The sequence below is a fragment of the Myxocyprinus asiaticus genome, chromosome 9 (assembly GCF_019703515.2).
Source record: "Myxocyprinus asiaticus isolate MX2 ecotype Aquarium Trade chromosome 9, UBuf_Myxa_2, whole genome shotgun sequence".
Lineage (NCBI taxonomy): Eukaryota > Metazoa > Chordata > Actinopteri > Cypriniformes > Catostomidae > Myxocyprinus > Myxocyprinus asiaticus.
Genome location: NC_059352.1, coordinates 16,646,100 through 16,659,796, shown reverse-complemented (window position 1 = coordinate 16,659,796; position 13,697 = coordinate 16,646,100). Strand labels below are relative to the sequence as shown.

Genomic DNA, 13,697 nt, shown 5'->3' with positions numbered 1-13,697 from the left:
GGTGAACTATCCCTTTAAATGCTGAAAAGCCTTAACTACCAACACACACAAACACAAATAAAGAAGTTTAACAAATACTCAAACCCCCAGACTTACATCAATGATCATGCGGACAGTGGGTAGAGTAGCAGAGAGGTTCTGTGGGTGTGGAGGCCTCACGGTAACAGGAATACAACCAGCATACAAACATCCATAAAATGCTGCGATCAGATCTATACCTGAATAAACAGAGAATTCCAGTGCAGTGCATTAACCTGTTGTAGCCTGCAATGCACAAACGAGGCATTTTTGCAAGTTAGTTTTGATAAAAATTCTTGGTTCACTGGGGAGGAAGTTTTGAGTTCTGAAAGTTACAGAATGTTATCATAGGCTGCATCTCATTTGGAAGTCTGCGTCCTCCGGAGGTCGCATTTGTCGGCCGCATACGTCATCGAGGCTGTCTCGTTTCAGAAAAGCGAGTAGGACACTCCGAATGCGACCTTCGAATGCGACCTTCTTTCACGGGAATTCGGAGTATGCATGAGGTGTATCCATGGGCACTCACAACCCACAATTCTTTGATCAACGGAAATGGACATCATTTGTCTAAATAAAATTACACCAATTTGCTCGAAATATGATGTTCAAACACAAGTAATGTTAATTCCCAAGTTGAAGTACCTCACTAGATGGGTGCAGAGTATATAATATGTATAATTATAGTAATATATAATTAAAATAAAGTATTATAGACTAAAAGTACACCTGTAAAATCTATTTTCTTTTCTCTCTACATCATTATAACATTCCCTTCCAAAGGGACTTTGTTACCTTCTCAATCAAAGCGCTCGCGCTTGTTAAAGAGTGGCGCGCTATCATAGCAACCATGTTACGTTCTGTTTCCGTTTGTCCTACCAAGGCCATCTCGTTTAAACGATACTTGTTTAAAGGAGGACACTCGGTATACTGCAGCCTTCAAAGGACGCATCCTACCTAGTACACAGCCTTTGAAACGAGACACAGCCATAGTACAATGAACTCTTACCTCAGAAGATCAAGGAAAATTCGATTCCTCATGATATGACCCCTTTAAGAGCTGCTGATCTCTTTGCTGAAAACCAAACAGTAGTCTGGCACAGTATATTGTGTAATTTACCTGGTGGATACAAAAGCACCACATTCTCTCCCATGTTAATTCCACTTCTCTCCATGAGAGCAGCAGCAATCTTCTCTGCTCTTTTATGAAGCTGAACACATGTAGCTGTACACACTGCCACTCCCTAGAAAGAGAGAGAGAGAGAGGGACAGAGATGACAGATGTTGAGTCCTTCTCAAGCTTACAACATTTTCTGCTAGTGGTTTCTTGGAATGTAAGTATTTGTTCTACCTTTGCATTCAATAGCACATAGAGCGTATGGTCGGGGTCTGTTTGCGCTCTCCACTGTAAAGCCTCTGGTAGGAACTGATGCTAAGAAAGACAAGTTTAAGACCATTTTAAGAGATCATGGCAGAGAGATGAATATCAACAGATTACCGCAAAAAGTGTTAGTAGCAAAACTCAATCACATAACATCAACAAAACAATGAATGATCGTGTAACGTTGAAAGGCAAGATAAGATACATTATTTTTTGGTAATGACCACAACACTTACCATCATCGTAGGCCACATGCACAGCTGCATCCATACGAAAGCATTAAAACATCACACAACATTTCACACAACAGTTTCAACTAAATAAAAATGTCCATAGAAAAAATCTTCAGGAGTCTTTATTAAAGGGATAGTTCACCCAAAAATGAAAGTTCTCTCATCATTTACTCACCCACATGCCATCCCAGATGTGTAAGACTTTCTTTCTTCTGCTGCACACAAATGAAGAATTTCAGCACTGTAGGTGTAAGTGAATGGGTACCAAAACTTTGAAGCTCCAAAAGCACATAAAAGCAGCATAAAAGTAATCCATATGACTGCAGTTGTTAAATCAATATCTTCAGAAGTGAAATGATAAGTGTGGTGAGAAACAGATCAATATTTAAGTACTTTTTTACTATCAATCTCCACTTTCACATTCTTCTTTTGTTTTTGGCCTTTTGCATTCTTCATGCATATCGCCACCTACTGGGCAGGGAGGAGAATTTATAGTAAAAAAGATATAGATTTAACCACTGGAGTCTTATGGATTTCTTTTACACTGCCTTTGTGTGCTTTTTGGTGCTTCAAAATTGTGGTACCTATTCACTTGCATTTTGAGGACCTACAGAGCTGAAATATACTTCTAAAAATCTCCGTTTGTGTTCAGCAGAAAAAGAAAGTCATACACTTCTGGGGTGGCATTAAGGTGAGTAAATGATGAACTATCCCTTTAAAAGGCCAAAAAGTGCAAAAAAGTGCCGAAGTGCTCGGTGCAAATACAAAACATTTTCTATTTACATTGTCATTTATTTTATGAAAAAAATAATTATTTAAAAGGGTGAGGGGATTTATTTTTTTTTTTTTTAAGTATTATGATAAGTTAGTTCACAATACTTTATCAATATCCTCATGTTAAAAATTTTATTAAAACATTTTTAGTTAAATATTCCCACCCCATATTTTTTACTGCCTGCCTTAGGGGGCTTTCACACTGGGCACGTTTGCTGCGGTCCGATTCCAAGTGCGATTGTTCCCAGTGCCCCCCGCAGCTTTGGTATGGTTTCACACTCACTTGATTCTATCAAACCCCAGTCCATTTGTGTTAATCTTACATCATCACAAACACGCATGGAGAACACAACGCGACTCATCATACTTTTTGTTTTTTTGTTATTTTGGTGCCATTATGCACAGCAGAGTGAACGACAACTGCGTATAAGTGCGCTGCATGGTGTAACTTATGAGATGTCCAGGGGAAGGCGGCTTGCTGCTGCTTGCAAACAGCGTTTTTTGAGGAGACAGCTGATTGCAAGGAATTCATTTGCATCTTTGTTTACACTGCACGCTTACGCTCGTGTCCAAGGTGAAGTTATCGCCACTGTCATCTCCTATTATACCCTATATTTATAACCTATAATAGTATTTATATATAGAATTTATAAGGTGTATAGATAGACAGACAGACAGATAGACAGACAGTATTTATAGTGTTGATTGTACTTGTATGTCATTGTGGTGTCATTTTTTTGGGGACTTTCAGGAATGTGTGGATCCTCGTGTGTTGTCGAAACTAATGATGTCGTCATCGGCTAAAATGCATGCGCAGATTCACTTACTTCCTGAACGAGTGCGCACCCGAGTCCGAGTTGCTTTCACATTCACGTGAATCGCGCTAAAGTTCCATTGCAACCGAACTCAGACCACCTCCTACAGGTAGTCTCGGGTTCGGTACCGCGGTGCGCACCCCGGTCCGCATGACAGCTTTCACATTACCAATTTTTCATTTGAACCGTGCTCTGTTTCCAACTAAACTGCCAGTGTGAATGCACCCTTACTGAATCATAATAAAAAACTCTGACTTTACCTTTCTGACCAGGTCTTGGTCTTCTATAAGTCCCAGATCTCTGCCTGCAGCCTGTGCAATTCTTTTCCCAGCAACCAAATTACCCACCATGATAGAAGCGGGGCCGACACCAACTATGAAGGACATGAAAAAAGAACTTTAGACTAGAGAAAAATATCACATGCACATATGCAGCTAGATAACATATGGGATTTATAAAGTCATCTACGCAGAAATCACATTTACACACCTGGTTGTTTTTGGCGTGGCTTGGGCATGTTGGTGACACAGGTGTGGGGGCACATGAGGATGTTACAAGGGTGCAGCGCCCCCTCCAGGAAGAGCTGTTTAGTGTCTGAGATGTGAATGCCCCCCAGGGGGGTTTTGGGCAGGGTGTTGGCAGACACCAGGGCGAGACAATACAATCCCACCTGATGAATACTGTCAATGGCCTAAAGTTGAGAAACAACACACAAAGCCACAAACAAAAAAGGAATAAATCATACAAAATGAAATAGCAAACTTCTGGAGATTCATCTAAACAATGAAACACACGTTCAATGTCGCGTTCAATATACGTGCGCTCGGAAGCAGGTTTCAAGCACAAGGAAGTGTAATCGAGCTTCAAATCATGATCGCGCCAAGAAGAATGCAGATGTCAATATGTACAGTGTAAAAAGAATTTTGATTTTGGCCCTTATGTCTTTTTGGGGTTGTGTTAGACCACATTGGCTTGCATTGTATAGACATAAACACCTCATATTTTCATCAAAATATCTTCGCTTGTGTTCCACAAATGGAAAAAGGTGAGTAAATGATGAGACAATTATCTTTTTTGGGTGAACAATTTCCTTTAACTTAAAAGGGCGCAAACAGCAAAAGAGTAAACAAACGACAAAATGGTTCATCCAATCAGATTTTAGAGGTGGAACAATTTGTTTAATAATAACTGCTTGAAAGGGGTGCACCTGTAGAACTCGACTCATCCACTGAAAGCTGTCCTCCTCACTGGCATCAGGCCTCTGCTCCGCTACAATGACTATCCTCTCATCATAGAACACAGTCACTGAGAATACAGCGATCCTACAAAACACACAAATACACACACACTTCTGATTAACATATACTCTAATTAAAACAAACAAATCCATAATCAAACACAAAAACACTTTGCTTATAAAAACCTACACGCACAAACTGTGTTGAAATTGGCTCAAAACCTGTCTCAAAACCTTTTTTGACACAGTTTCCTACTTTAGAAATATTCCCACAGTAAAGGAAGCTACTAGATTCGAATTAGAAATGGAGAAGGGGGGGGGCTGGTTAGCTCAGTGGTAAAGATACTGGCTACCACCCCTGGAGCTCGCTAGCTCAAATCCCAGGGCGTGCTGAGTGACTCCAGCCAGGTGTCCTGAGCAACCAAATTGGCCCAGTTGCTAGGGAGGGTAGAGTCACATGGAGTAACCTCCTTGTGATCACCATAATGTGGTTCATTCTCAGTGGGGCGCATGGTGAGTTGAACGTGGTTGCCGCGGTGGATGGCGTGAAGCCTCCACACGCGCTATGTTTCCGTGGCAACGCGCTCAACAAGCCACGTGATAAGATGTGCGGATTGACATTCTCAGACGCGGAGACAACTGGGATTTGTCCTCCACCACCCAGACTGAGGCGAATCACTACACAACCACAAGGACTTAAAAGCACATTGGGAATTGGGCATTCCAAATTGGGAGAAAAAGAAAAAAGAAATGGAGAAAAGGGGAGAAATATTTTTGAGCATCAACATGTTTGAGCATCCAAAATTTTTCTTCAAAAAAGAATGCTTGCAATGAACATTTGAATGAACCTATGATGCCCAAAAATGCTGCTAAGACAGGCAGTTAACTAGGTTTTGAAACACAGCCATGGAATATATGTAGGTGTTATATTGTTCTCTGTAGATTGGCAGCTTGAAGCACACACAAACACTTTCAAAGGAGATCCCTCACCTGCCTCTGTACACAGTTTTGACTGGTTCCACCGCTAGTGCTGTTGCTACCAGATCATCAGCACTGTGACGACGACCACTAACTATTAACAAGCCCTCATTCTTACCCACCACAAATATCAGACTACCCTGTGGACAGAAGTGTAAAAAGAGATTTTAACACCCTAAAAAATAACAGCACAGTTCCTCTCTTATTTTCCTTTTCACTCTCTTACCGGTCCAACAAACCCCAATAATCCTGATCGCACAAATGGGATTTCACCAATAGGAGCACCACTAGCGTTGACTGGGATCACCTGAGGGGTTAAAACAACACAACAATCACAGGCACAATTAAAGCCGCAGCATTCAATCAAAATGTTCTTATTGTGTGTAATTCAGCACAATGTTCATCATCAAACCTCAAAAGTGTTTTTGGTGACTCCAGGCAGGCCATAGTACATGTTTCCTCCAGCACGAGAGTTCACAACAATCTCTCCAATCTCATCGGTCTTACACAGCATGGGTGGCCCATCCGGTTTCACAATACACATCAATGCTAAAACACACACAAACACACACACACACACACACACAGGGGCGAATTCACTTTAAAGTTGCTGTACTTCTACACGTGGTATTTCCGTGCAAAAACCTGCGTCTTTTTGAAATGTAAAAAAAGGGTTAATATAGATTACACTTCATTCATAAAAATTACCAGCTGCAATTTAGATGGCGCTATTAGCGCCAGATGAAAGCAGGCAGGAAAATGAATTTTATTGAAAAGAGATGTTTGTGTTAAATATTTAGTAATTCATCAAATAATGATCAAATGATGGAAAAGAGCATTATAACCTGGCATATATACAGATGCGCGGTGTAGTCAAGCACACTTTCGGCATGTTTAAGAGATTATTCAGGTGTTTGGATCACAGTAGTCAGCAATGCTGTTCAGTCCAGCCAAAGTGTGTCAGATCACAGTGGTCTGCTGCATCCTCCACTATATAGCGCTCAGAATTGGTCTGCAAGATTGGAATTGCGCATGCAAATTGCATTCAGCAGCAATTTTTTGGGTGCATTTGCGCTTTTGCCTCATCTGCATAATTTCTTAAGTGAACCTAGTGCTTAACCAGCGCAGACAGCGCATGCAAATAACCGATGCGCAATTAATTCTTAATGAATTCCCCCATACATCCATATGTGATTGTGTTTAAAAATGACTTAAAATCCTTACAATATAAGTACAGTGTTGTTACCATGGCACAGCGATGATATCAGATGTTAATACCATATTACTGAGAGTACTTTTATATATTCCATGGCACTGAATGAGACTACATTAATACACCATGGTATTTCAATGGTACTTGAAGGTACTTCAAAGAAAACACTGGTATTGCCATAGTAGATGTTTAAAACAAACTTGGTATAACCATGGAACCATGCCCAAAAACCATGGTAATGGTATTTACTTTGAAGAATACAATGGTTTTGCTATGATACATGCCCAAAAATAAACCATGGTATTACCATGGTACAATGTCCAAAAATCATGGTAATACCATGGTACTTTTTTGTATGTGTAGACATGTGAATAACACATAAAGATAAAAAATATTTTCTGTCGAACCATTAGTGTGGTACAGTTGTGGCCAGGTTAATGGTCATTGTTTTAAGCATAAGTGGCACAAACACACACCTCCAGGCATGACATGTCCCACATCCTGTACAGTGAGAGCAGAGTTCTTGTCTTCAGTGTTGACCCTGATGATCCCATGACTCAGTCCAGACATTGACAGGACGGCTCTCGCTGGAAGAGGAGCTCCAGGGACCCCAGGCCTGGTGAAAGATGCATCTCGCTATCAGGAGCCAAACACCTATTGTAATACACTTTGGGACCAAATTTTATTTTTTTTATGATTTCCAATCAAAATAGACTCCAGGATCACTGATGGGTCTTAAGGTCAATAGGTGGGTTAAAAATGTTTTACAAAATTATATACCTGCGTATGGCAACTGTCATGGCCTCAGGTGATGTAGCACATGGGCATACGACCTCTGGCTTTAGGCCATAAGCCTGGAATACGTTCAAAAACGCATCACATGATGACACTGACCCTGTCAGAAAGATTAAAAGATAAAAAAATGGTTGAATAAGATCAGCATGATGAGTTTAAATGAACGTTATTAGTGTAACTCACAAGGATTGGCTCCATCAGCAACAATAAGCATGCGCAAGGAGGCCAGACTGGTGTCTCTCTGATCTCTGTGAGCCATCATCGCCCAGTGCAGGTCACGACACTTCACCAATGCCACCCGCGCTGTAGGAGCACAGAAGTTTGTCAAACCAAAGCAATTTTTTAGTGGATAGAGATATGCTTTTTGCTGTGAGGGTGAGTGTGTATGTGTATGTGTGTGCTTTACCTTTGTGTATGTGTACTCGTTGAACCCAGGAGAGTGGACAGGCTTTCATTACTGCATATGGAACACTGATGGTGTGGATTCGGTTCATCACACTCTAAAACACACAAAAACAAATACACAGATTTTATTGGGTGAAACTCAGAAAAACTGTCAAGAAATGCCCAGGTCAAATTTCACATAATCAAAAATTAAAAACAAGAAATTACATTTTAAATAACAAGTTAAGCTCAGTCGACAGCCTTTGTGGCATAATGTTGATTAACACAAAAAAAATATTTTGACTCATCCTTGTTAAAATAATCACTATTTCAAAAGTATAGCCACAAGACGTAAACAATATGTGTGTTAACATGATTTTACTGTGATAAAATCACGTAACTTTTCTGTGTAAACTTTGTTGCCATGACAATGTAACGCTGTAAACCCTAAAACGACTGTAACAACGATTTAAACAACTTTACAGCTCAAATAATGCATGATTTTTAACAGAATAATTAATGTAAGTGCTTTTATAAAAGTATAAGCTTCACATTTCTGCCTTTAAACCCTCCAAATATTAGCCCCATTAAATTCCATTGTAAGTGCCCAATTCCCAATGCACTCCAAGTCCTCGTGGCGTAGTGACTCGCCTCAATCTGGGTGGCGGAGGACGAATCTCTGTTGCCTCCACGTCTGAGACAGTCAATCCGTGCATCTTATCACATGGCTTATTGAGCGTGTTACTGCGGAGACGTAGCGCGTGTGGAGGCTTCACGCTATTCTCCACGGCATCCACGCACAACTCATCGGGCACCCCACCGAGAGCGAGAACCACATTATAGCGACCACGAAGAAGTTACCCCAAGTGACTCTACCCTACCTAGCAACTGGGCCAATTTGGTTGCTTAGGAGACCTGGCTGGAGTCACTCCATTCGAACTCGTGACTCCAGGGGTGAGATTTTTGCTTTTTTAAAGAAAAGGAGGGATAAGTCGAAATAATTTTTTTTTTTGTGGTAATCAACATTATGCCACAAATGCTGTCGACTGAGATTAACTTGTTTTGAACCTGGAATATTCCTTTAATTGCAAATAATTGCAAAAAAGCAACAACAACACCAAAATCTTAATTGTCCAAGAAAACAGGCTACATTTTTTATAATTTTCAGGCTTTGCAATCTTTTTGCTTTCTTTATGCAAAATATAATATCTTATTTTATTCTTTTGATTTATACTATCACTTATAATTGCCTATTATCACTTCACAAGCTTCAGTCAAATGTTGAAAAAGTGTATTCTAAACACACAGTTATCATGTTGCAGTGGGCAGATCAACTTATTTTGTTTCTGAATGAATCTCCAGTAACAGCATTAATGACACACACACACGTTTTGTCACTTACAGTGAGAACTCCATGCCACAAACCCATGTCCTTCTTAAAGTCCAAAACATTCACCAGTGTCTCACCTGTGTGCAGATGAGTTTAGTTAGATCTCTAAATATGTAGTGTGTAAAGCTGTATGACTAGTTATTTGTTTTAGTGTAGCTGCAATAAAAGGATGGTGTTTCCATAACAACAGCTTCACTCACCCTCACAATAGTTACAGGCCTGAGTGAGTGCCTGGCAATGTGTTAACATGGCAACCTTCGAAACTGCAACACCCATCACTGTGCCCTCCTTACTGGCCTTGTACTGCATGAAAGAAAAAGAGTGGGAGAGACCTACATACATTAAAACTGTATACACTTACAGTGGGGTCCAAAAGTATTATTTTTAATTACAAATTATTTTATTATCATAAAATGTGAAAAGATAAAAAGGATTAAGATTGGGTTAAATTGAAAAATGTACATTCATTTCAGAATTTCTTATTCCTTGTTAACCCAAAATGATTTGAGAATGTTCCAAAGAGCATCTTGTGTGCTTCAATGGAAGCAGGGAAATCTTACATGACATAGGAGTTTGTCAATGGTCAAATGTCCCAAATTCACTTACATTTTATTAGTTATTAGAATGAATGCAAAATCTTAAATAATTCATCTTTATTTGATGTCATCCCTTTTTGTTTTTTCTTTTGTTTTTTTTTTAAATGCAAAAACTAAAACAAAATTCCCCTTTGCACCCCACTTTGCATACAAAACAAGAAACATGTGCATGATCTTACCTCTATATAAGCAGTGTCTGTGTTGGCTGTTGGGATATGTGGCTGCCAGTCTTTCGAAGGCTTGGTGAGGTATTTGGAGTCTGTCACCACCCACTTTAACCTGGGCCAGCCTGTCAGAAACAACTAGTATTAGATCCATCATAAAATAAACATGATCACTGAATGGCTTCGTGCTTTTGAAAGGTAACAGATTACTAATATGTGAGTTTCTAACCTTTAAACTGCAATATTTCTCCAGTGGGTGTTTTGGGTAAACCCTTCAAACAGATCTCACTTGTCAAAGCCAGACCCACCCCACAGCTACCCAACAAAAATCCAACCTGACTGCTCCCAGCATCCTGTAAACACACAAAAACACACAATTCAACCACAACAAAAATTGTTAGCACTCTATTTACCTTTGAATTAGATACTAAAAGGTATGTAGAATGGATTGTTGGAAAATGTATGGCTACCTTTCGTGATAATGGAACCTCGATGGGCACAGGAATGACTTCAGCCAACAAACAGCCATAAAACGCAACCCAGAACATACCAGGGTCACTGTTAGGATACACCAGCGCCACCTGGGTGCATAACAAGACATCACAAGCAAATAACTGAAGAGGAAAACTAGCAATTCAAACTGCTTGTAGCAATATAATGTTAATTGTGTGCGTTTACATGCACAATCTTACACCAGTTAAGAACACCTGCTTAAGAAGCCTGTTCTGTTAAATTGCTGTTCTTTTATCAGGGAAAGCTCATAAAACATTTAAAGGAATAGTTCTCCCAAAAATGAAAACTGTAGCAATCTAATCGGTTGTGTGTGGGAACAGACCAAAATGTAACTCCTTTTTCACTATAAATCTTGACATCAGAAGTCTCTTTGGCGATCATGATTTCAAGCTATTTTACACTTCCTAGCACCATCTAGTGCATGCGTCAACAACTAGGAAGTGTAATCGAGCCTGAAATCATGACGGTACCTAGAGACTGCAATGTCAAGATGTAGAGTGAAAAAGGAGTTACATTTTGGACTGTTCTCACCAAACCGATTAGATCGCTTCAGAAGACATTGATTAAACCACTGGAGTAATATGGATTACTTTCATGCTGCTTTTATGTGCTTTTTGGAGCTTCAAAGTTTTGATCACCATTTGCTTGCATATGTACCTACAGAGCTGAGATATTTTCCCCAAAACCTTTATTTGTGTTCTGCAGCAGAAAAATGTCATATATATCTAAAAGGGCTTATAAGATACATTTTTGTAGCTATAAGCGCTTTGATATATGACACAATCAGCCTGTGACGAGGAGGAGGGCGTGGCCGGGCCGAGAGGATGCATGCCTGGCGATGAGTTGCCCCAATTAGCAGGAGAGAGAGATAAGGAGGAGCCGGAGATGCCAGAGAGAGAGAGAGAGAGAGAGAGAGAGAGAGAGAGAGACACAGACAGACAGACAGACACATAGAGCTGTGTGTGTGTGTGTGTGGACATGTGTTTTGGTTATACTGAAAAGCAGTTTTATGTTGTGCTTGTTTATTAAAATTATTTTTTGTTGATAACCCGATTCCTGCTTCCTCCTTTCCGATGGACAAGAGGCTTGTCTGCCACATAGCCAATGAGAAGATATTTTATGTTTAACGTAGTTATGAGGTGCGGGATGTTGGACTAATGAGATTTCGCTGTGGGGAGGGTTATAAACCAAGCTACCGTCAAAATGTCCTGTCATTCATCGTTTCACAGCTGACTGAGACAAAAACTCAGGTTTACAAGGAAAAGATTTTATTTTTTGCGTTGTTTTATTGCGTTGCATTTAGTAAGGACACACTGTTTGTCTTGGTTTGGTTGTTTTCCTACCCTGTCGCCTGGTTTGAGGATCTGCTCATTTTTGGTTCCCAATTTGTTGAGGAGAGTGTAGGCCAGCTTCACACTACGACTCCAAAGTTTCCCTGCCAACCACACACCAATCACTTAGTTGTATCCATACATTTATACAGTTTGTGTGCATCAAACTTACTGAGACAACCCATAAACTTATAAAAATGAAGGTCATGTAGGTGACCTTGCTCACTCTTACCATATGTAAGTGTATAGAGTGGTTTCCCTGTGATATCAAGAGCTGTGAGGGCGGGACTTTTGCCTTGTGTGGCACCCCATCGAGCTAATGCTGCCTGAAGGGCAGGAGGCCAGTTACTGACCACACCCAACGGCTCCCCCTTCACAGGGATTATCTGCCGGCCTTCTGGCCGAGGGGTGTTAGGATCTGCCTGAGGAACTGAGGAGAGATAGGGAGTAAGGAACATTTGATTTAAGAAAGCAGCACTCGATCCAAATAGTTTTGCTTCCTTATTTTAACATTGCTATTCAAAGCTTGTTTGAAAGAGAAATAGTTTGAGCATAATTCATCAACATACCTTCCACAATCTCCTCTTGGTCATCCATGAAGAACTCGCTGAGTGGTGGCCGTTTGGGTCGTTTCAGTGTGTTAAGCAGCTGCTGGATCTTCGTGGACACGCGACTGGACACCGGAACACCTACACCAGGATCGGGGTCAGGAAGGGTGGGATGAGACAGACGAGCAAGCACACACACACACACAATCCCACACACTCTCAACTCACCTGGGAAGTCGCTTAAAATGTATGAATGTCATTGCATAGATAAAAAAATGTTTATTCTAATACCTTTTGAAAATAATGACAACCTAATTAACTTTTTTTTTTTGTGACATGCTTTGCTTAAAAAGTGTGCTTGTGTTTTCTTTTTATTATCAAATGCAATGACATTCATACACTGTTAAGTCTGGTTTAAGTGTCCACATCGATTTTGGAGCCACTGTATATATATATATATACATCTCTCTTACAGTGGTATTTTTCAGTCTTGGTCCAAAGATACCCAGATATATAACAGTTAATAGATCAAATGAAACCAAATTAAATTTAAATCTGTTTATATGCTCAACCTCATAACCTACCTTCAATACTGTAATGCAGTCTTGTAGAAAACCCAATGTGTTGTGAAGGATCATGACTGAGTGAAAACCACATGTAAGTAGAGATGGAGGTGATTTACTGTTATTTGTTATTACTATTTCTACTATTTTATTTTTGTAAAGAAGTGGGTTTTACCTTGACACACACTCTCTTTAACACATACACTATACAAACACAAACATAGGTTTAAAATCTAACTACAGGACATGTCTATGACTAATCATTACCTCTGCCTACTCTTCTCACTGACAGAGAAAAGCAACATGACACAAGTGGATAAAAGGTGGAAAAGAAAAAAGAAACGGGATGCGATTAATGAAGCAATCAAACAGCATTCATAGAGACTGAAATTGAAATGTTACTGAGCCTGAGAGGCATAAAAATAAAGTTATGAAGAGGCACTCAAGGTTTGACATACATTTTAAGAGTAGGTACGTCTCATGTATCACACTATTCAAATACCAATACATATTCCAGGGTTCCCACACCTTTTGACCTTTCACTTTTTTCAATGAATTTTCAAGTTGTTTGTGATTAGTTGGTAAGGGTATTAAAATCCTTTCTTAGAGATTGCCCTCAAAAAGAGCAATTTCTAGCTAATGAAATTCATTCAAGCTGAGAATGCCTAGAAAACATTATATTCATTTTATATGTGCATTTCCATGACTTTACCAGAACTGGAAATCAAAATTTTTATTTTCCCTGTTTTTCCCAGGTTTTCCATGGC

General features: G+C 39.8%; 1 protein-coding gene across 5 annotated transcripts in view; it reads right to left on the bottom strand.

The window, feature by feature from the left end:
- The window catches only part of LOC127446134 (disco-interacting protein 2 homolog B-A-like), a 61,943-nt gene that overhangs the window by 15,244 nt on the left and 33,002 nt on the right, over nt 1-13,697 (bottom strand). Inside the window, exons 7-29 of one of the 5 annotated variants that reach the window (XM_051706810.1) lie at nt 13,198-13,215; nt 12,389-12,508; nt 12,052-12,249; nt 11,832-11,923; nt 10,446-10,556; nt 10,205-10,328; nt 9,991-10,100; nt 9,416-9,518; nt 9,228-9,292; nt 7,848-7,941; nt 7,625-7,744; nt 7,427-7,541; nt 7,123-7,262; nt 5,846-5,982; nt 5,660-5,740; nt 5,446-5,573; nt 4,426-4,540; nt 3,708-3,909; nt 3,479-3,591; nt 1,633-1,656; nt 1,367-1,447; nt 1,136-1,259; nt 97-218 (exon numbers count right to left, since the gene is read on the bottom strand). In XM_051706810.1, coding sequence (XP_051562770.1) covers nt 97-218; nt 1,136-1,259; nt 1,367-1,447; nt 1,633-1,656; nt 3,479-3,591; nt 3,708-3,909; nt 4,426-4,540; nt 5,446-5,573; nt 5,660-5,740; nt 5,846-5,982; nt 7,123-7,262; nt 7,427-7,541; nt 7,625-7,744; nt 7,848-7,941; nt 9,228-9,292; nt 9,416-9,518; nt 9,991-10,100; nt 10,205-10,328; nt 10,446-10,556; nt 11,832-11,923; nt 12,052-12,249; nt 12,389-12,508; nt 13,198-13,215 — 2,537 coding nt within the window. Of the gene's footprint in view, nt 1-96; nt 219-1,135; nt 1,260-1,366; nt 1,448-1,632; nt 1,657-3,478; nt 3,592-3,707; nt 3,910-4,425; nt 4,541-5,441; nt 5,574-5,659; nt 5,741-5,845; nt 5,983-7,122; nt 7,263-7,426; nt 7,542-7,624; nt 7,745-7,847; nt 7,942-9,227; nt 9,293-9,415; nt 9,519-9,990; nt 10,101-10,204; nt 10,329-10,445; nt 10,557-11,831; nt 11,924-12,051; nt 12,250-12,388; nt 12,509-13,197; nt 13,216-13,697 lie in introns of those variants that run through there. The other 4 variants (XM_051706812.1, XM_051706811.1, XM_051706813.1 and 1 more) reach the window with 4 other exon arrangements.